Here is a 22,209-nt window from a genome sequence, read left to right as displayed (position 1 = left end):
CTTATCCTTGTTTCCTTAGAAGATATACATGGATGATTATGAAGGTATTCTCCTTCCTCATTCTTCTTTGTCTACCCCTCTACTCATTTTGAGCAGGTCCATATTGAACTTCCCTAATTGGAAGTTTCTTGTGTCCCCTTTCATACAGACCTCTGCTACTGAGATTTCTCATCTGGAATGAGACTGCTGCCGCAACCTCCAACATTTTTTTCCCTAGTTGGAGAATCAAATAATGAGACAGTGTCTTGTCTAGCTTCTTTCCTTGGACATATGTTCAGTCATACATACACTTGGCCACTGAAAAGCTCAGTTCTTGTAGTCTCATTATTCCTGTCTTGGCATACATAGGGTCATGAGTTATTGAGGTCCCTGTTGTGGTTTCTTCCTCACATTCCCGATTAACCTTGAATTGCAGGTCCAATATCAACCAGACCTGGAGGCTGCTGAGGTTGGGCAGTAGACCATGTCTCCTCCTAAACAAAAACTTTCTTTAATCCTCTTAGTCAATGCCAAAAAATCCCAGATGGGTCCTAAAAGTTTTGAAAATATGTTGAGAGATTGAGATGTCACACATGTAAGAATAAAGACACCAACTTGAACTCAGCAAGACAAAGTTCTCTTATACAGGAAGCCAAGTAAGCAAGTACTCTGAACCAGAAGGCCATCCGCATTTTATGCCTAATATGTCACTGCCCTTTGTTCTGATTAGTCAGAACTTAGTTTCACAATCTGTGCAATTAGCTAGTTTGAATGTGTTTAAAAATTTACCTGAGCAATAACTAAAACCTAGATAACTGTAAAAAGCAAAAACTCAGAAAAACCATTCTTACTCATCTGAGTAAGAATTGAACCTCACCTCCAACCCCTAGGAAAACAGTTCTTAAAACACAAGGTGTCTAAGTTAAAATACCTTCTTGTAAGATGGAGGCTATCCTTAAAATAACAGTGCTTATGCCAAGCAACCTCTGTGATAGAAAATATTCTAACTCCTAAATCAAGCAAGGCCCAGTGGGTACTGGGTAGTAATTTCCCAGCTTCCTCTTGAGAGCTGGATTCTATTCTTTGCAGGGCAAAGCTTGTGTTCCTTCAAGAAACCCAGAAAAATCTTGTATTTGTCACAATGTTCTTCTGACATGGCTCAATGATACCTGTCTGAAGGAAACTCCCTATAGGAAAGTGAGAACATTTTGTCCCACATGCTCTAGTCTCTCCAGGAACAGCTTTGATACTCCAGGTAGGCCTTTCACATCTTTCCTCATTCCATTAAGTTATCACCTGTATGTGCTTTCAAGCAACTTCAGACTTCCCTCTTACAGCCCTGACCATCCCTGAGATTCTTCACAGTCTCTCAAGGTCTTAATATAGAAGATGCCTACCTGATTGAGACTGAGGCTATAATTCACTTATGGCTTTGAGCTGAACATGTGGATCAGTGAAAATGGGGTGTAAAGTAAAGGAATAAAGGATTAGCTCAGCAGATCTCCCATAGCTTTCCCTGGCCCAGTAAGATACCTCAATGTCTGACCACAGTTGTCCTGCTCTTGGGAGACAGGTTCTCAGGCTCTCACGGAGGACAGAGATGAGGAAGCAAATGACCATTGTGACTACAGTTGAAGGTAACTTTTCCTCCACTGGGATGGGCTCTCGACAGTCATTCCTCCCAAGTGAACTTTCTGCAGGTAATACATTGTCTCAAGTCAGTTTGTAATGTGGACAAGTGAAGCCAGCCTTTAACTGCATTAGTAGCTTGAGGTGTGAGAGCTGCAAGTAGCAGGAGGGAGGCTTTGGCCCCAGTGCCTGTAGATAGTGATAAGTGGGGATGGGGTGGGGCCAGATAACTGAGGTAATTTTTTTCTTTATGAATATAGCAAGTTAAAAAAGATAAGGCAGCTACATGTGGTGGTGCGTGCCTGTAATCTCAGCAGGTAAAATTATGAGTTCCAAGCCAACCTTGAACTCATAGCAAGAGTTTATCTTAAAAATTCCACAGTAAAGACTTGGCACTGGTGGCTCATACCTGTGATCCTAGCTACTCAGAAGAAGAAAATTCAAGAATTGCAGTTTGAAGTCAGCCCAGGTAGAAGAGTAAGTGAGATTGTTATCTCAACCTGCACTATGATAAAAGTGGAAGAATGGTTCAAGTGATAGAACTAGCTTTGAGGGGAAAAGGCAAACAGACTACAACCTCCTCTGAGTTCAAGCCCCAGTAATGATTTAAGAAAAAAAAGTCAATAAAATTAAACTTAAAAATATCTTGGCAAATTCCTACCAAAGTGAAATGCTGGTTACAACAAAAGGCAACATTATTTCTGTTCAACAAGGCCCAGGTGCTGTGCTAAACAACTGACATATTGTTGGGTTTAACTCAGATTAAATCCCTGTGAGACATTCTTCATTTATTGAACACCACCCACCCCAAAAGTTGTGCAAGCTTCAAGGTTCAGCCAAAAGCATGGCAACAGGATGCATACTTGCTTGCAAGGAAAGGTGTTCTGGAAAGTTCACTTGGTTGCACCAATCCTTTCTTTAGCCATTGATCAGGCTAGAATTATTTATTGATACCTCTGTCTCATCCCCTACATGGTCATCCCTTCTGCAGGCTGCTTCCTTCCTGCCTATTCCAAGAGTTTGGGCAGAGGATCACAGGCTGGGCATGTGCACACACACACACTTTTCTTTCCTTTAAAGACAGAAAAGGAGCACAAGAAATCTGTGGGAGTGTGGAGGTGTTGAGCCGCTTCAATGTTGTCATGAGCAACAAAATGTCCTCCCTTGTTTTCTGCTTTCCTAGTATCAGGTGGAAATTCACAGCATTCACTTTGCATGGCCCTGAGAACTGACCATTGCCTAATTAGTGGATTTGTCTCTGAGATCTAAAAATACTTGGAAATGTTCTTGCTTGGGGAATGTGTTTTATTCTGAACTTTTTACAGTGGTAGGAGTATTCTTTTTTGATTATTTATCTTTTCTTTAAATATGATTTATAATATATAACACAGAAACATAAAAGATGCAACAAGTACCCTGTACCCCTGTCCCAGTTTTCCTTCCTGTGATATACATGCCTTCCTGGAAAGAGAAGATTCCCCGTTCTGACACTCAAAATATACTCACACACATTCATACTCACTATTTTTCAATACATAGAAGTTACCAAGAAATTGCTTCTTGAAATCAATCATCACTATTGTTTGGGTCATTTGTGGGTCTTGAGCTCAGTGCTGGGCACTGTCCTGAGGCTGTTTGTACTGAAGGCTAGCACTCTACCAATTGAGCCACAGGGCCACTTCCTGTTTTTGAGTGGTTAATTCGAGGTAAGATTCTCATAGGGACTTTTCTGCCTGGGCCAGCTTTGAACCATGATCCTCAGATCTCAGCCTCCTGAGTATTTAGGATATATTCATCATGAGACATCACCACCCAGCTAATCATTTCCTTTTGAAAATGAAGGAAGGTTGATTTCTATGACTATATACCACTTCATAGAAAATAGTTATACTATGCAAAACCAGTGAAATATAAACAATCATTAATTCCTTCAATAAGCTATCAATATTGCAAAATTTTATAGTATATATCTCTATGATTTAATCATTGTGGATTTATACGTATTTTTCATCAATGAAATCGCACTAAAATTAATTCATTCTCAGTGAATATCTCCATATTTACCTTTAAACAATAAATAAATTGACTTGGGAAAGCTTCTTTAGTAGGAAGAAATCCCATTCTTGTGTAAGTAAAATTCACAAAAGATTTCAAATGTCCTTGGAATAATGTTTTGTTTCTTGATGTACACAGTGGCTATTGTTAGTGATAAGGAAAGCAGCTGTCTTCTGGATTTTGCTCCTATATCCAGGAAACACTGTTCTGCTTTTACTTTCAGATGCTTTTATTAGAGTCAAGCAGAGAGTCAATCTGTCTTGAGAAATAAGCCCTGAAATACACTTTTTATTAAAATTCATGGGATAAACCTAATCATTAGCATTTATCAAAACACCATCTGGCAGGCTGAGAAAGGTAGAATGCTAGAGAAGAGATGCAAAATGGATGAATCCTTTCTAGTTTTTCTATTTAGGATGAAGCTGAGTTCAAAGCCCTGTTGGACCCAAAGACAAGAAATTTCAGGATCAGAGCATCTGTTGTGAGAACCTGAGTAAGAGTCTTGATTTTAGGGTTATAGTTCTATCGATGTTGGTCTGACGCCTAGATGTCCAACAGTTCTGACTTCTAATATTAGATAATAGATTGCCATATACAAACAATGTACAGTATGTATCCTACTATGTCCAGTTCATACTACTCTACATTGTGATCGTGATGTTGATCATGTTGCTTAGAGTAAGATGTTGTTGCTAATTTTTCGTGCTGAAGGAATTTCCAAAATGCCCCATTATATTTGTTGTTAACACTTGAATATTTTTAGTATAGAGAATTTCAATAAATATTCTTTCTAGGGTTATTCTCTACATGTTTTTATGCACATGACCATGTTCCCATCTGGTAGCATTTAGTGAACCCCAAGAGCATTGTTCAGCTTGGTAGATGATCTTAGTAATGAATGTTACTTTGTAGTGTATACCATAATAGCCTTTCAATTTCAAGTAGAGTTTATACCAGAAACAAACATTACATGTTTTCCAAATTATCTGGTAACGTTTATGCCATTTTATGTGAGTAAAAGTAAGCATTTTTTTTGTTGGTTGAAAACCAAACCTCATCATATCTCAAGTTCTTTTACTACACCTGTGCTTCACATAGCAGCATATTTCCATTATGATATCCTGCTCTTCCTGAATAAATACCAGTGATCTTTGACTATTCTGTTTTGTTTTTATTATTTGCTTGGTTTTCCGTTTGAGAAGCTGATGCAGAACATTGGACTTTTCCTCCCTTTGCTCATAAAGTTGATCCTCTGACTAACTAGGAACTGTGCTAAAGCTCTCTGATTACCTCAGAAACACATAAATACAGTTTCATTTTCACTGTTCCTCTTGCACAACACTTACTTGGCAGCTGCCTTTTGCGGTTTGATGCTCAGCTTTAAAAGCAGTGCTTTCCTGACTAGCCAGACAGAAGAACTCAGAGCAAGGCAGCTGAGAACTTGTCTCCTGGCTACAGAGCCGACATACAGGTGAGTTCTGTGGGGAAATATGGTGTTTGGTTTCCTATTTCGTTAAGGACTAGCAACAGGGAACTAGGTCCATAGCAATTTTGCTAGCTGGGGGTTGGGGAGGGGTTTGGGAAGAGGTCAGAGGTTAAGGCAGCAGTGGAGAGGGAGGGCATGGGAAGCTCCATGGTGTGTGACCCTCCAGACCGCTTTTGGCAGTTCAGCTCCTAGGGCTCCTTCAGTCCCCAGGCAGCCATGGGGTGGTGAACCATACCAAAGCATACACAGGAGGAGCTGCTCTTCCTCAAGCGTTCAGCAGGGGCTGCATCAGAGAGCACTGCATGGGACACCTACCCTCCTCTGCCTCAAGAGACCTTAATTCCCTCCTGGCACTGAGGGACCAAACCCTAGCCCCAAACCCCAGCAGAGTCACTGCTGGAGGGTCGCTCCTTCCAGCTCTCTCTTGCCCCAACTTCACCATTACTCTCAGTTCTCAGATGTTTCCCCGAGGGTAGCTGCCTGGAGTTGGAAAAGCTGAGAGCAAAAGTAGTCTTCACTAGTCCATTTGCAACCTCAGTGCACGGCTTGCCCATCTTCATGCTGTCCATGTGCACTAGTTCATGGATTCCCTGCAGCTGAGCCACTTGGACTACTTTCTTTTCTCATTTCTTTATTTCAACATTTCTTTAATGTTACAAACAAAGATAGGTCAATTGTAAGGTCTCAGCCTGGGGTCTATTCTGAACTGTTTAACTCCCTTAAACAATTTACTGTGTTGAAGCTGAACATGTGAACATGAGGTCAAGATGTTGGCGGTGGGGTGGGCAGAAAGAGGACCGTGGGCAAATGCAGTCATAATATTCGATATTTATATGTGAAAATGAAACTATGTAAACTAAGGAGTTGGGCGGTTTGAGGAGAAGCATTAAAAGGGTGTCTTTGATCAAGATGATTGTACTCACAAATTGACATGTGATATTGAAACGCTTTTTGAAAGTTCTTAAAGATAATTTTTTTAATGTGTAAGCGTTCCAAGAAGGACCCCAGTGTGCTTGTGTTATTTAGAGAAAATTAACTTGGGGTAGTTTTAATTTAACTGTATCTTGGTCTAACTCAGGCAATAGCTTTTGGAAACCACTAATCCAGTATATGACCTTCTTCTCCTGTTTAATTTGGATTTGAAAGCGTCTATGCTCACCATCTTAGTCCTGCACTGCAATCAGACATGGGGGAGAAGGAGAGAAAGAGAGAAGAGAGGGGGAGAAAGAGTAGAGGAAGTGAGAATGGGAAGGACTGGCAGAGATAGGGAGAAAAGGGAAATGGCAGAGAGAGATTGATGAAAAAGGGACGAAGGAGAGAGTGGAAAGAAAATGAGAGAGGGGAAGGAGAGGAGAGAAAATGAAAGGACGGTGGCTAACACCTCCGATCCTAGCTACTCAGGAGGATGAGATCTGAAGATCATGGTTCAAAGCCAGCCTGGCCAGGAAAGTACGTGAAACTCTTATCTCCAATAAACCACCAGAAAACCGGAAGTGGCTCTGTAGCTCAAGTAGTAGAGCACTAGCCTTGAACTGAAGAGAGGAGGGACAGCGCTCAGGCCCAGAGTTCAAGCCCCATGACTGACAAAAAAAAAAGAAAGAAAAAGGGAGGAAGAGAAAGAATAAAGAAACAGAAAAAAAGCAAAGACCAGGAATGATTTTATCATCCTTTTCCCAGTGCTTTTTGTTTGTTTGTTTGCTATGGGGATTGAACTCAGGGCCTGTCTCTGAGCTCTATCATTCAAGGCTAATGCTCTACCATTTTGAGCCACAGAACCACTTCTAGTTTTCTGGGGGTTAATTGGAGGTAAGAGTCTCACAGACTTTCCTGCCCTAGCTGGCTTTGAACCACGATCCTCAGATCTCAGCCTCCTGAGTAGCTAGAATTATAGGCATTAGCCAGCCACCAGCACCCAGGTTCCAAGTGCTTTCTTAAAAGTCAAATCTAAAGAAAAGCAATCTTGAGTTTCTCTTGTGTCCAACACAGTAGTTGAAAGGTCATGGTTGACCCAATTTTTTGTGTTCTCTAACAGCTACAGAAGAAAGGAAGTTTTACAGAGTAGCTCTATGAAGAAGCCAGTTGGAATGCAGGTTTTTTATTTCTTTTTTCTGACAGAAATGTTCTTCTTTAGCCTACTTTCCTTGTTAGTTTACAATTTTCAGGACACAGTGACAGTTATTAACTCACTGTCTCATTTGTTCACTGGAGGAAAAGGACAATCCTACTGCAAAATTTTAAAAAATTATTGATTTCCTTAACCTCTACCATAGTGAATCAGGCAGGACTAGTTTTATTTACACTGTTGACAAGATAATGAAGGTATACAGAGGCAGGGTCTCTTTCCAGATCTGATAGTGAATAAATGATGGGAACCCTGGTGTTTGACCCCTGGAAGACTGTCTTCTGAATCTTTGCTGTGACATCTCCATTGGCTCTGGATTCCTGTTTCCCCATTCATCCTCCATGGGTCCTGCTTGCAGCATCTTTCTACTGCTTCTGTCCTGCCTACTCTTGCTCCTCACAGGAAGCCCCTTTCTTTATTCCCATGGATCCTTGTCTCCTTCATATTCAAACTGACTCTTGGCTGGGAGCCATGGAACTGATTCTACCCAAAGCCAATACCTTACTCATTTAGAATTTCACTCTTCTCGCCCTGGTACATACTGAAGTTTATATAGTTTTAATAGACATGATTTGACATATCCCACAAATATTATGTAGTATTTAAATCCTTCACAACCAACCGTAGAATTTCTAATGACAAGCGATAGTAATGTGTGTGATACACTGCATAAAATCCTTTACTGAAAATACAGCTCTGAAATACGGGTACTCAAATTTGCATCAGTTTATTAGAATTATTTTGACTCATATTATATTCTTTTTTATTGTGAAAATACTGTACAGAGGGGTTACAATTACATGGGCAAGATAAAAAGTACATTTCTTATCAAGCATTGTTGCATCCTCTTTGTTTCCCCTTACCATCCCTTCCCATCTCCTCACCCCCTCCACCCTCCTCCCCCAACTCCCGGTCAAAGTTATAAAGTTCGTTTTTCGACATAACATCTTCTATATCTCATTGTTGCAATCGGTCCACCCATATCCCTATTTAAACAATTTTTCCCCTTTCTCTCCACAAATTATACCAACATCAAATACACTGAGAACAGGGGTAATACCATGGAGAACGGACATACAAAGCAACAAAGGAATCGTCTTATAAATATGTTAGAAACAATTACGGACATACAAAGCAACAAAGAAATCATCTTATAAATATGTTAGAAACAATTGCATAAAAGGAAAAACAAAAAAAATTTGAATACTTATCTCGAGTTTCATTCCCCAACATCAACTTATCTGACCTTTTCTGCTTGACTCAGGCATATACTAAATATTGCAAATAAGGGAAACCATGGTTTGTTTCTTTGGGCCTGGCTTACTTCACTTCATATAATTTTTTCCAAGTCTTTCCATTTCCTAACTAATCCGGCCATATCATTCTTTCTGATGGACGCATAGAATTCCATTGTGTATATATACCACATTTTCTTGATCCATTCATATACTGAGGGGCGTCTGGGTTGGTTCCATATCTTAGCTATGGTAAATAATGCTGCAATAAACATGGTTGTGCTGGAAGATTTAGTATGGTCTTCTTTATGTTCATTTGGGTAAATGCCCAAAAGTGGGATTGCTGGTTCATAGGGGAGCTCTATGTGGTGTCTTTTGAGGAACCTCCATACTGATTTCCAAAGTGGTTGAACAAGTTTACACTCCCTCCAACAAAATAGTAAGGTTCCCTTCTGTCCAAATCTCCTCCAGCATCTGTTGTTATTAGAGTTCTTGATTCTAGCCATTCTAACTCGGGTGAGGTGGTATCTCAATATTGTTTTGATTTTCATTTCTTTTATGGCTAGGGAGGTTGAGCATTTCTTCATGTCTCTATTGGCCATCCTTCTTTCCTCTTCAGAGAAGTTTCTTCTTAATTCCTTAGCCCATTTATTTATAGGGCAGTTGTTTCTTTGATGATTTGTCGTTGGGGGATTTAAGTTTTTGAGTTCCAGGTGTATTTTAGATATGAGACCCTTGTCTGTGTATGGCTAGTGAAGATATTCTGCCAATCTGTGGGCTTTCTATTGATCTTGCTAGCTATGTCCTTTGCCATGCAGAAGCTCTGAAATTTCATGAAATCCCATTTCTCCAACCTTTCTTTGATTTGTTGTGTTTCTGGGTCTCTTTTAAGAAAATTTCAGCCTGCACCAAGGAGACCTAGTGTTTCTCCTATTCTGTCCTATAATGTTTTCAGAGTGTCTGCTTTGACTCTGAGGTTTTGGATCCATTTGGAGTTGATTCTGGTACAGGGTGTTATATAAGGATCTAGCTTTAGTTTTCTACAAGTGATTAACCAATTTTTCCAGCACCATTAACTGAAGAGGCTGTCTTTTTTCCATTCAATTTTTTTTAACTTCCTTATCTAATATTAGATGACTATAGATCTGTGGGTTCATTTCTGGGTTTTCAATTCTATTCCATTGGTCATGTTATACTCTATCTTAGTTCATCGTTGTTTTATTCTACTAGTACCTTTTTCATGTAATCATCATGGTATTTCCATTCTTATGCTGCCATAGTGGTATGTCGTGTATTTTTACCAGAATACTATAAGATTTTGAGATCCTCAGGGTTACTCTGAGAGCACCTTCCAACTTCCAATTTCTGTTCTTCTTTTTTTCCACTGCAATAAAACACTTTCATTCATCTAGATAATAAACAGGCTACTAGAAAGACTAAATGTTTTTAGCGTTTTTGTGATTGGAGATTCAATTTTTATCAAACAGATTGTGAGCAGAGTTATAATGCAATGATGAATCATCTAAGAAATGTCCTTGAAAAAGAGGTAACCTAGCCTTTCCTTTACTGATAGGATGGTACCAATGACAATGAGCTATTTTGGCCAGGAGTTGTTATGTTCAAAATTGATGAGATGAGTGGGGTTGGGAGACATGGAGAACAATGAAGGAAAGGTGATGTTGATCAAGATACATTGTACTCACAAACTGACATGTTGAATTGAAACCCCTTTGTATAGCAACTGAAAGATAAAAATGTATTAAAAATAAATTAATTTTTTTAAAAGAGCTTAACACACATTCTACAAATAAGATTGTACTTGCTCCTGGGGTTGCCACTAGATCTGTATTCTATTAATCTTTTATTCTTTCTTCTCCTTCTTTTTTTTGGAGGTGGTGCAGGTTAACATGGCATCAGGATCCACTATGATGGCCCCCATTTGTCTAGTGGAAAATGAGAAAGAGCAGCTGATGGTGAACCCCGAAGCAATCAAGGTTCTTGAAGCGATTACACAGCCTGTGGTGGTGGTGGCCATTGTAGGAATGTATCGTACAGGAAAATCCTACCTGATGAACCGCCTGGCAGGACATAACCAAGGTGAGTGTTTTCTACGACAGGAGGCATTTGCTGGGATCATTGATAATGCAAGGTAATCATGCTTGTTATACCATCAAGAAGAATCTGACTCCTGCTAAGGGAAAACTTTCAACTTTTATTAAGATTGACACAAAAGCTTATCATTTTAAATCCACACTCATAAGATCTCACTCTACTCCAGTAAAAAGCAGGAATTTTCCTTATTCTGTTTAGTGACCTTCAAGAATAGTATTCTGATGCAATCCAATTTTACCTACTCAGTTCCTTTATTACTTCCTTCCTCCCACTGACATAATTTCGTTATGACAGTAGAATCAATGCAGATGTCACCCAGTATGATTGGTTAATAAAAGTGAAATAAAGGAAGATTGTGAGATATAAGAAAAGCAGTAAGAATTACATTTCCTAAGAAAAAGATGCTTTACAATTTTTACTAATTTTATAAGGCCTATAAACCATATAAATAATGTAGAAAAATTGTTACTGATACTGTCATGTGTATTTCTTATTTTGTTACATGCAGGGTGAAGTTTGTGATATTTTATATATATATATATATATATATTATAATTTTGTTATCTTAAAGTCATTTCACAAAGGCGTTATCATTCAACAGAGCAGTCATGATTGCAGTGCATCTTGATCAGTGTGGATGATTTCCTTAAATAAGGTCATTTTATTTGCTCCTTCTTGATTTCCAGAAAAATCTGTCGCTAGTTCTATCAATCCTTTGCCCACGAAGGCTCCCTTCATTATATTTTATATCTTCTCTTTTAGCTCATTATTTTAAAGGACAGACCCTTACATTATGATATTCTCAGAACTTAAAGCACACCTATACTAATATTTTTCTCTTTGGTTGCAGGTTTCCATCTGGGCAGTACAGTAAGGTCTCAAACGAAAGGTATCTGGATGTGGTGTGTGACTCACCCAACGAAACCAAATTTCACCTTGGTCCTTCTGGACACTGAGGGTCTGGGTGATGTGGAGAAGGTAAATCAAAATCATGGAGAATTCTCCTTTGGTTGTATTTTTGAACTTACCATATGTCACCTTAATTAAATTTCCACTGCTTAATTCTATTCCTATAACTACAAATCCAGTTATGAATTTAGGCTAAATTTTCTCTTTGTGTTACTCTGATAAACCCTGCTATTTTGATGAATTATTATTCTTTTAAAAAACTTTCCTCCTTTTCCTGACTCTGTTTTTTGGAAGTGGGTCACTAGGTCTACCCACTCTTTGTTCTTCTATTAGTCCTGGGCATCAAAATCAAGCTTTTGTACATCCTAGACCGTGTTCTACCAAAATGCTACAATCTTAATCTAGTATAGACATCTTAATGTGAGATGGTAATGACATTAAATTCTACCTCAGACACAGGGAGCATGTACATGTGCTATCGGAGATCTTCTGTAAGGAAGAATTTTCCTCTACTCTGCTGGTGCTCTTTTATTCAATCATTCATATCAGCATTACGAAAAGTCTATTTATGCTTTGATTTATGCTTTTCTGGAAGGTATTGGGGAATGAATAAAGAAGAGCCTTGTGTACATACTAGTTATATGCTTACCACTGAGCTGGACTCTGGTCCCTTATACCTTGTTTTTGCTTTGTTCCATCTTTGTATATTGAGAGTTCTTTCAGTTTGTTGTCATGTTATGGTGAAATTTTCTCTGCAGCTGAGAGTATTATACAAGTAGTAAATATTCACTAAGGATATCAATTCTAAATCACTATCCTATATTCTATAGATCCATCAGTTAAAGGTAAGGACCTAGTTCAGGTGCCAGTATACATTTTGTATAACCAGTACAGGTGCTATAGATGTCTAGAAGTGGCCATACAATTTAGGTATATGGGTCAGAGACTATTTCCTAGAGGTAAGGGCATCTCAGCACTCACTTAAGAGGCCAAGAGGACTTTAAATCTAATACAATAGTATAAATTGCTTTTGTCTAGAATTAGTCACTTCCTCTGTAATTTGGTGGGAGTTGAGTAGTACATAATTCTATACTTTATGGTCCATCTCATCCTTAATCTTGTTTCTGGCTTTATCTTTCAGCCCTTTACACATGCTCACTGCTTTAGCCAAATGATATGACTATGTGATACATATGTATGACTTATACTTTATAATATTTCTCATTTGTCTCCTATTGGTTTTACAATGTGTGTGATCTTTTAATCTCTCCTTACACATTCTCTCAGCTTTTAAAATTAATGAAGCACATTGAAACAACAGCTATTATTCCAGTGAGACATTCACATGTGTGAAGCTGCAAAGCATTCTTTCCTACTTTTTCCTATTTCTTATAAAATGGAAATTATCTCTCACACAATAAAATTTTAGTGTATTATTGGCAGAGATGATCATCTTGGATGCATATACGCATATAGACGCATATATGTTGCATTTGTTTATATACAATATATATATACATATATATATATGATCTTTTTTTAAATATTGTGGTCTCCTACTGTATATAGTTGGTGTAGAAAATATTTTATGCACATTGACAATATCATTCACTCTGAGAAACCAAGGCCTGAGGAAGGTCACTGTTAATGAAAAGCACGTATAAACTTAGGATATTTTCATAAACTTTGTCTTCTTTGTATTCTCTTTTTTAATTGTAGTCCTAAATGAACAATAAATGAAAGAATGAAACAAGTAGACTTCTCTGTCCCTTGCTTTCTAGGATGATCCTAAGAATGACTCATGGATCTTTGCCTTGTCCATTCTACTTAGCAGCACCTTTGTCTACAACAGCATGGGAACCATCAATCAGCAAGCCCTGGACCAGCTGCAGTATCCTTCCTGGAAAAGAATAGTCATCTTGTATTGAGTTTACGAAAATGGCAACTAACCCTGTTTCTTTAAGTGACTCAGTTTTCCTGGTTGAGGAAGGGTACATTACACAAAATGGAATGTTATCAGTGGGTTTGTAGGTGAGATCTGAAACTTGTTTATGATGTATGGTGCTTTTCATTCCTTAGCTAAGATCCCAGCTATGTAACTGAACTAACAGAGCTAATCAGGGCAAAGTCTGCTAAGAAGTCTGATGAAATGGATGACTCTGATGAATTTGTGAGTTTCTTTCCAGACTTTGTTTGGTCTGTTCGGGATTTCATTCTGGAGCTGAAGTTAGATGACCAGCCCATCACAGAGGATGAATATCTAGAGAATGCCTTAAAGCTTATTCCAGGTACCAGAGGGAGGCTCGAGAAGGGGAAGGGTTCAGTAGGTTTATGGTATATACTAAACCCTTTTAATCCGCATTGGATGTACATGCTTATTTGAGATTGGATTGTGCTACAATATGATACACTAATTATTGAAAGGTGACTGATCAGTTGCCTTTAAAAAAATCACTCTATTTAAAAAATTACATTTTTACTCTATTAAAAATTACATTTTAAAAAATGTAATATCTGTTTCTACTGTATAGTCCTCTAGCGTCATATATGACAACAATTCTCATATCTAAAAAAGTTAAATATACTTCAATAGACCATTTTATGAAACACTACATGTAATCCAATGTTTTACAGAATTCTATGAGTTCTCATAGATGATACGTCATAAAATTTGAAGTTTCAAAATAAAAACCAAATCTTTCTAATATGTTGTACCTGAACATTTAAAATAACAGGTTGTAGTGAAAGAGTTCATCAACAGAACAATATACAAATAAAATATTCATGAAATATTTTTAGAAAATATTTTGGTTTTTCATCTGAACAATTAGTAAACCCACAGAGACTTCTATGCTTGTTCTAACGTTATCATTTGAAAGTCTTTAAGTGGAATATAAAATCACTAGAATGGACACAAATACTGTATCAAATTATTTAAGGCCCATTAACACCATGAAAAATTATGGCTATTATAATCCCTCCTATAATGTTGAAAGGTCCATTTATTATGTTTTGGATTTCTGTTTGTTTGTTTTTTGTTGGTCATGGGGCTTCAACTCTGGGCCTGAGCTCTTCAGCTCAGTGGAGTGCTCTACCACTTAAGCCACAGCTCTACTTCCTATTAAGTTTATTTATTTATATTTTATTTTTATTGTGAAAATACTGTACAAAGGAGTTACAATTGCATGGGTAAGATAACAAGTACATTTCTTATCAAGCATTGTTGCCTCCTCTTTGTTTCCCCTTCCCATCCCTTCCCATACTCTCCCTACCCAACCTCCCCCCCACCAAAGTTGTAAAGTTCATTTTTTGACATAACGATTTGTACATCTCATTGTTGCAATGGGTCCACCTGTATCCCTAGTTAAACTATTTGTTTTTGCCCTTCCCCTCCACAAAGTATACCAACATCAAATACAGTGAAACTAGGGGTTATACCATGGGGGAGGGACATACAATGCAACATAGAAATCATCATATAAGTATGTTAGTAACAATTGCATGAAAGAAAAAAGAACATTTGAATACTTATCTTGGGGTTCATTTCCCTAACCTATTAAGTTTTAAAGTAAGTGCTTCATGTGAAAAAATTTAAATTTGGTTAGTATAGAATTACATGTAGGACTGGGAAGGTGACACAGTGGTAGAGCGCTTGCCTTGCATGCCTGAGGCCCTAGGTTCGATTCCTCAGCACCACATAAGCAAAAAGAAAAAAAGCCAGATTTGGCGCTGTGGCTCAAGTGGTAGAGTGCTGGCTTTGAGCTGAAGAGCTGAGTGACAGCGCCCAGGCCCAGAGTTCAGGCCCCATGTCCGGAACCCCCCCACAAAAAAGTATTACATGTAATAAAATGGGTCAATTTTTAAATCATATTTTTTTCTACATTATGATTTACTAGTAACTGATTCATTGACAGTCCTCAATGGAAGAATATTGTACAGTGCATACTTAAGGAAAAGCCCTGATATTTCTTTTGAATAAGGCTGTCAATCTTTTAGTTACATTCCCTAAAATATCACTCTGTTCATTTGTCACCCTTATACTTAATGATTTACATATTTCACAGTTATTAAATGTACTTATTATCAAAGTGGATTGTTTGGGGCACTTGAAAAAGCTATCAATATTTTTAGATATTATTTAATTCAGTCTTTCAACATTTATTGATCAATTATTTTTATTTTTGTATGTTTTTTTAATTGTACAAATACTGTACGGAGCAGTTACAGTTACATGAGTAAGGTAATGAGTACATTTCCTATCAAGCATTGTTGCCTCCTCTTTTGTTTTTCCCCTACAATCCCTTCCCTCCCACCACCACAACTACACTCCTCTACCTCCCTACTCTCCCCACCCCACCTAAATAATAAAGTTTGTTTTTCAACATAGTGTCTTGTACAAAGTGGTTTTTATTTTCTTGCTATTGTTTCCAACATATTTGTACTGTACCATGTGATTTCTTGGTTTTTTTTGCATGTTCCTGCCCCACAGTATAACCACTGTTCTCACTGTATTTGATGTCCATGCTCTGCATCGTGTATGTACACTTCTCTAATTTGGAGAGGGGATGGGAAAAAACAAAATGCCTATTGATCAATGCACTCTTTGTTCACATTGTCTCTGTAAAGCTTCACAGAGTAATTTAGAGAATGAAGAGAAATCCATACTACATCTAAGTTAATTTTACTGTTCAAAATTTTCAGTGAAAGCCGTCTTTAAGCAATTTGTGGTATGTACTTATACTTGTGAGTGTGTATACATATGTACAAATATATGTATTTGTATATTTGTAACAGCTTTTCTGTTCTAACTTGAATATTATATGTCTTCTTTCCAGCATTTTTTCCAGTAGCATCTTACCCTTTGCTGGTATAATTTTATTTTATGTCTTAGATTTCATTTCTGACAAAGATACAGTAGAATCAGAAAACTGCTTCTAACCATTTTGTTTCACTGAGTTAAATTCTTAACTCAGGAGAGTTTTGCCAGAACTAGGGATACTAATCAATTTCCTCCTTTTGTGGACAGATAGATGCCTAATATTCAATTACTTGTTGCCTTTTGCCTCTGTGCACAAGGTTGGTTTGCAATGAAGTATCATTTTAAGGAGATTTTAAGACAGTGATGTAAAAATCTCTGGCAGAAAATATTCAGCCCCTTGCCTGATGGCTGCCTTTCCAATGATCAATTTTTCTCTTTTACTTTTTATTATTGTAAATGTTCAAAATGTGCTATTGAATTTGTGTGTGGTATATAGAGAAGTATCTTAATTTTTCTTAGAGATCAACTTTCATTTATAACTATTACAATTAGGGCTCGCTACTCTATATAATTCATATATGACTGCATTTTTCACTGACAGTTTGTTATATCCATTATCTCTTTTTTTACTTTCCTTTTATTTTATTTTTTATTGTGAAAATTTATTGTGAAAGTACAGAGGGGTTACAATTACATGAGGAAGGAAATGAGTATGTTCCTTATCAAGCATTGTTGCCTCCTCCTTTGTTTTCCCTTCCCATCCCTTCCCCTTTCCTCCATCCCCACATCCCCACACCACCCCCAATTACTATTATATATCTGAGGCAATCAGAAACTGTCAGACAAGTTGATGTTAGGTGAAATGAACCCCAAGATAAGGATTCAATTTTTTTTCTTTCTTGCGATTGTTTCTAACATATTTATAAGATGATTTCTTTGTTGCTTTTATGTCCCTTCCCCATGGTATAATATAACGCCTGCTTTCACTGTATTCTTTTTATTTTTTTATAGGCAAGAATCAGAAAATTCGAAATGCCAACTTTCCTAGGGAGTGTATTAGGCATTTCTTTCCAAAACGCAAATGTTTTGTCTTTGATAGACCTACAAAAGAAAAAGAACTCTTAATTCATATTGAAGACTTGCCAGAAGATCAGCTGGATTGCAATTTCCAAGTGCAATCTAAAAACTTTTGCTCCTACATCTTTGCCAATGCAAAACCCAAGAACTTGAGAGAGGGAATTATTGTCACTGGGAAACGTGAGTCTTCTGTGCTCCTGGATTTACCTCTCTTCTTAATTCCCTTAAGTAATGCTTTGATTACATTTTTGCATTTGTTAAGGGTATAGAAAAATAGTAGTTCATGCTTCATATAATTTCATCTTTTCTAACTATTGTTGGTCTACATTGATCTTTATTGAGATAGAATATACCTTAAGAAACTATTCCATTGATCATACAAGAGCCAACTGATACTAAAGATTAATCCCTGTGCTTTAGATTAAGTCACTTTGGAAAGTGTTCTATATGGATAGAAAAATATTTTGTGAAATTAAACTAGTTATGAAGCATATAAGATGCCAAGTTCCTGAGGGCTGGGAAAGCGGCTCAGTGGTAGAGCGCTTGCCTTGCATGCCTGAGGCCCTGGGTTCGATTCCTCAGCCCCACATAAGAAAAAAGCCAGTGCTGTGGCTCAAGTGGTAGAGCGCTAGCCTTGAGCTGAAGAGCTGAGGGACAGCGCCCAGGCCCAGAGTTCAGGTCCCACGCCCAGCCCAAAAAAAAAAAAAAAAAGATGCCAAGCTCCTAAAGGTTCATTGGGGGTTTTGAATCAAAATTCAGTTAATTTCTAGCTACAGAAGTGGCTTCAGGATGTGGAGAACATGCACACATAATGTTTAGTTCTGTCATAACATTCTTCTTAAATTAACATTCAGATTTTCATTCATATTTAGAATTGGGTTCCAAAAGTTAGACAATTTATTCCATTTGTAAACTTCATTCATTTTGCCTGTGCAATCTGCTCTTTTTAACTTTATATTGAATTCTCTAGACAGAATACATTGATCATATTGGTGGTTATTAGTGATTTAAATTATAATCTGTGAACTAAGAGCCTGAAAGAAAAAAATGAAAAGGAAAAAGCAGTGCTGCCAGAAGTAGTAGACTTTGTCAAACAGGACAAAAGAATTTCATATCAGCTACTCAGGAGTCAGTGATTGGGAAGATAATAAATTAAGGTTATCTAGGGCAAAAATTAGCAAGAAGCTACCTCAATCAGTAAGTAGGCATGGTGCTTGTACCTGTTAACACAGATATGCAGAAAGCATTAAAAGAAGGCTCACAATTCATGAGAGCACAGGTAGATACAAAGGATGCTATCCTTAAAATAATATCAGAAGCAAAAGCGGAGCTAGGAATGTGGTGTAATGGTAGAGTGCTTACCTAGCAGGCATGAAGCCCTTGGTTTGATTCCTCAGTACAGCATAAACAGAAAAAGGCAGAAGTAGCGCTATAGCTCAAGGGGTAGAGTACTAGCCTTGAGCAAAAGAAGCTCAGGGACAGTGCCCAGACCCTGAGTTCAAGCCATAGGACTGGAAAAAAATCAAAAAGTGTTTGTCACATGGCTCTATTCATATAGTACCTGCTTAGGAAGCTCAAGGCCCTGAGTTCAAGCCATGATATCACCAAAAAAGTGTGAAAGTTGTTTAAAGTCTTAATGTTTTTCAGAATGCTAATTCTAGAATAAAATAGAGGTGTAGCTTGACGTTTATCCTTAAATATTGGGCTCATCCAGGACTGGGGACTCTGGTGGAGACTTATGTCAGTGCTATCAACAGTGGAGCAGTGCCATGTTTGGAGAACGCTGTGACGACCCTGGCCCAGCGTGAGAACTCAGCAGCTGTGCAGAAGGCAGCCGACCACTACAGCCAGCACATGGCTCAGCAATTGAGGCTTCCCACTGAGGACCTCCAGGAGCTGTTGGACGTGCATGCAGCCTGTGAGAGAGAAGCCATCGCAGTCTTCATGGAGCTATCATTCAAGGATGACAAGTGGGAGTTTCAAAAGGATCTAATGGTATAATGTCTGCTCTTGGTCTGTCTTTCCTGACATCTTCCCCTTTTGAGACAATGCTATGCTCATCATTTTAATCCTATGGATCATTTCCTATCTGCACTTTTAGGAGTGCGGAATTTAATAGTGGGAGGATTTCTACAGGCTGATGGGTACCAGACACTTACTTTTATTGTTGTATAATAAATTACAATATGGTTGGCAATTAAAAATCCCAGGCACCAATGGCTCATACTGTAATCCTACCTACTCAGAAGACTGAGATCTGCGATCATGCTTCAAAGCCAATCTGGGTAGGAAAGCCCATGATAATCTTATCTTCAATTAAACTGCCAAAGTCCAGAAGTGGAGCTGTGACTCAAATGGTGCTAGCCTTGAGCAGAAAGCTCAGGAACAGAGCCTAGGCCCTGAGTTCTAGCCTCAGGAACAGCTTTGAAAAACCAAATGTGCATTTATATATTTATTCCATACCATTGTATAGATATGACAGATGGTTCTGTATGCAATATCATACAGTTAATATATCTATATGACATACAGTTCTGTTTATCCTAAATATAGTGTGCGGATGTTGGATAATCCAACAAGTGCTCTGCTCAGGGTACCCAAATGAGGTCTAAACTTCAGACTCTGCAATCAAGTTGTTGTCAGGATAAAAGCACTTCACACTCTTATGTGCTCACTGCAAGAATTAACAAATGGTTCAAAACCATCAACATATGAGAAACTTCAGAAATATTGCAAACTTTTTTAATGCATTCCTTTTCATCCTTGCAACACACATCCTGAGCTTACTCTCCTTTTAGCCACATTCCACTTGCTATAGCTTCTTTTATGGCTTTATTTTTGTTCATAACTGGGCTGTTGAAAGAATTGTGTGGGGCCTGTTACTGAATCCCATCATTTTACAGAGAATGAGCCTGGATCTCAGAATACTCAGGGACTTACCAATATTACTCAGACTGTTTTCAGAAGTGGTAATGGTTCCTTCCCCTGTCCCCATGTGCTCCGAGGTCTTCACCATACTTCTTCCATGAAGATCACCATAGAATTTCTTTCTAACTCCTTCGTTGTACTGCCTTCCTATCATCTTAACAGAATACCATGGAGAGAAAGAAGGAAGATTTCATCCTGCAGAATGAAGATGCATCTGGCAAATACTGCCAGAAGGAGCTGAAGAAAATTTCCCAGTCTTTAATGGAAAGCATTTCCAATGGCACTTTCTCTATACCTGGAGGGCATAATCTCTACTTGGAAGGCAGAAAGAAGGTTGAACAGGACTACAAGCTAGTGCCCAGGAAAGGGGTAAAGGTGAGAAATAATGGGATGAATTGCAGTTAGTAAGAGAATCTTATTTATGTATTTATTTGTTTGCTTGTTTATTTATTTATATTTTGTCAGTTGTGGGGTGTGAACTCTGGGTTTAGTCTCTGTCCCTGTGCTCTTCAGCTGAAAGCAAATGCTGTACCCCTTGAACCACAGTGCCACTTCTAGTATTCTAGTGGAGGTTTGGAAGTAAGAGTCTCATGAACATTCCTGCTCTGGCAGGTTTGAACTGTGATCCTCAGCCTCCTGAGTACCTAGGATTACATGCCTGAGCCATCTGCTCCTGCATGGGAATCTCATTATTAAAGAACACAGAATCATTTGTGAGAAGAAAATCTGCATTTTTCCTTCTGTATCCACAATTAATTATTCTTAAACCAGAAACTTCCAGGTAGAGTTGGATTTTTTTCATATATCAAACCGTGCAATTGTTTCTTAGTTAAGTTGATGAGATTTAAAAATTAAAGATACCCTTTGTTCTATTCACAAGAATTTATAGTCTTGCCTCAGATACAAATAGTAAATTGAATTTAACAAGATGAGGTATGCCATGCTGGCATGAACACCAAGTAAAAAATAATGGTGGGATTAATATGGTGACAATATTAGTGTTAATAATGCTCACACATATTCAAAATCATATTTTATGTTTCACTTTGGGTTTTTTCTTTTTGTTTGAATTAACTCAAGGTGTTTCATGTAGCTTAAGCTGGTTCCAACTCATATCATTTCCACTTCAGCCTCCACAATGCTATGATTAGAAGTATGCACCACAATGTCTCAATTTTGACCCGCTATGTTGTATCATACTCAAAAACCTGTAATTTCAGGCTACTTCGTCATCTATAATTTAAATTTCAGAAATATCCTATAAATTACTACTAATTTTATCCAAGTTTTGTAGTTGAGAAATGTGAGGCATAGGGAAGCTAATAAGTTGTAAATTCCTAGAGCCTGTACTCAGGAAACTTGATAGGCAGTTCATAGGATAGCATTACAGAACTCTGGAGCTAGCTTAGGAAAGATTACTCCAAGAGTAGAATGAAGGTCAAGATGAATTATCAGAGGATTCCTTGTATTTTAAATAAAAGAGTACAAGTATCTTGGTAGAAGAATTGAATGTAGGGATATATTGTTTATTTTTGTGATACTGGGTTTTGAACCTAGGAATTCCTTCTTGCTCAGGGAGTGTGCTGTCATTGGACCCACACTTTTAGCTTGGCTCTCTGCTGGTTATTTTGGAGATAGCGACTCATAGATTTTTCTGTCTGGGCTTGCTTCAAATGAGGATCTGCTGTATCTCAGTATGTGACTAGTTATGATTTGTAGGCATGAGCCACCAGTGCCCAGAGAGGGTATGCACTTTAGATACATGTAAATCTCATTAGTATCCTACAGATTTCAATCCAATAGATTTCTTGCTGCAAAAGAAAAAAAAGGCTAGAATCTGGGTGCTGGTGTCTCATGACTACAATATATATATCCATATATATATATATATATATATATATATATATATATATATATA

The 22,209-nt window shown here is 37.8% G+C and overlaps 1 protein-coding gene across 1 annotated transcript in view; it reads left to right on the top strand.

Annotated features, from left to right (window-relative positions):
- Nucleotides 1–5,094: 5,094 nt before the first annotated feature.
- LOC105991903 (guanylate-binding protein 4-like) overlaps nucleotides 5,095–22,209 on the top strand; it is an 18,806-nt gene continuing 1,691 nt past the window's right edge. The window contains exons 1-8 of the mRNA XM_013024650.1: nucleotides 5,095–5,134; nucleotides 10,408–10,603; nucleotides 11,469–11,596; nucleotides 13,309–13,418; nucleotides 13,619–13,815; nucleotides 17,298–17,543; nucleotides 19,078–19,358; nucleotides 20,454–20,666. Coding sequence (XP_012880104.1) covers nucleotides 10,414–10,603; nucleotides 11,469–11,596; nucleotides 13,309–13,418; nucleotides 13,619–13,815; nucleotides 17,298–17,543; nucleotides 19,078–19,358; nucleotides 20,454–20,666 — 1,365 coding nt within the window. The 5' untranslated portion in view covers nucleotides 5,095–5,134; nucleotides 10,408–10,413. The remainder of the gene's footprint in view (nucleotides 5,135–10,407; nucleotides 10,604–11,468; nucleotides 11,597–13,308; nucleotides 13,419–13,618; nucleotides 13,816–17,297; nucleotides 17,544–19,077; nucleotides 19,359–20,453; nucleotides 20,667–22,209) is intronic.

The sequence above is a fragment of the Dipodomys ordii genome, unplaced genomic scaffold, assembly GCF_000151885.1.
Source record: "Dipodomys ordii isolate 6190 unplaced genomic scaffold, Dord_2.0 Scaffold78, whole genome shotgun sequence".
Classification (NCBI taxonomy): domain Eukaryota; kingdom Metazoa; phylum Chordata; class Mammalia; order Rodentia; family Heteromyidae; genus Dipodomys; species Dipodomys ordii.
Note: the sequence above shows the minus strand (reverse complement) of the source record. Positions and strands in the feature narration are given on the sequence as shown.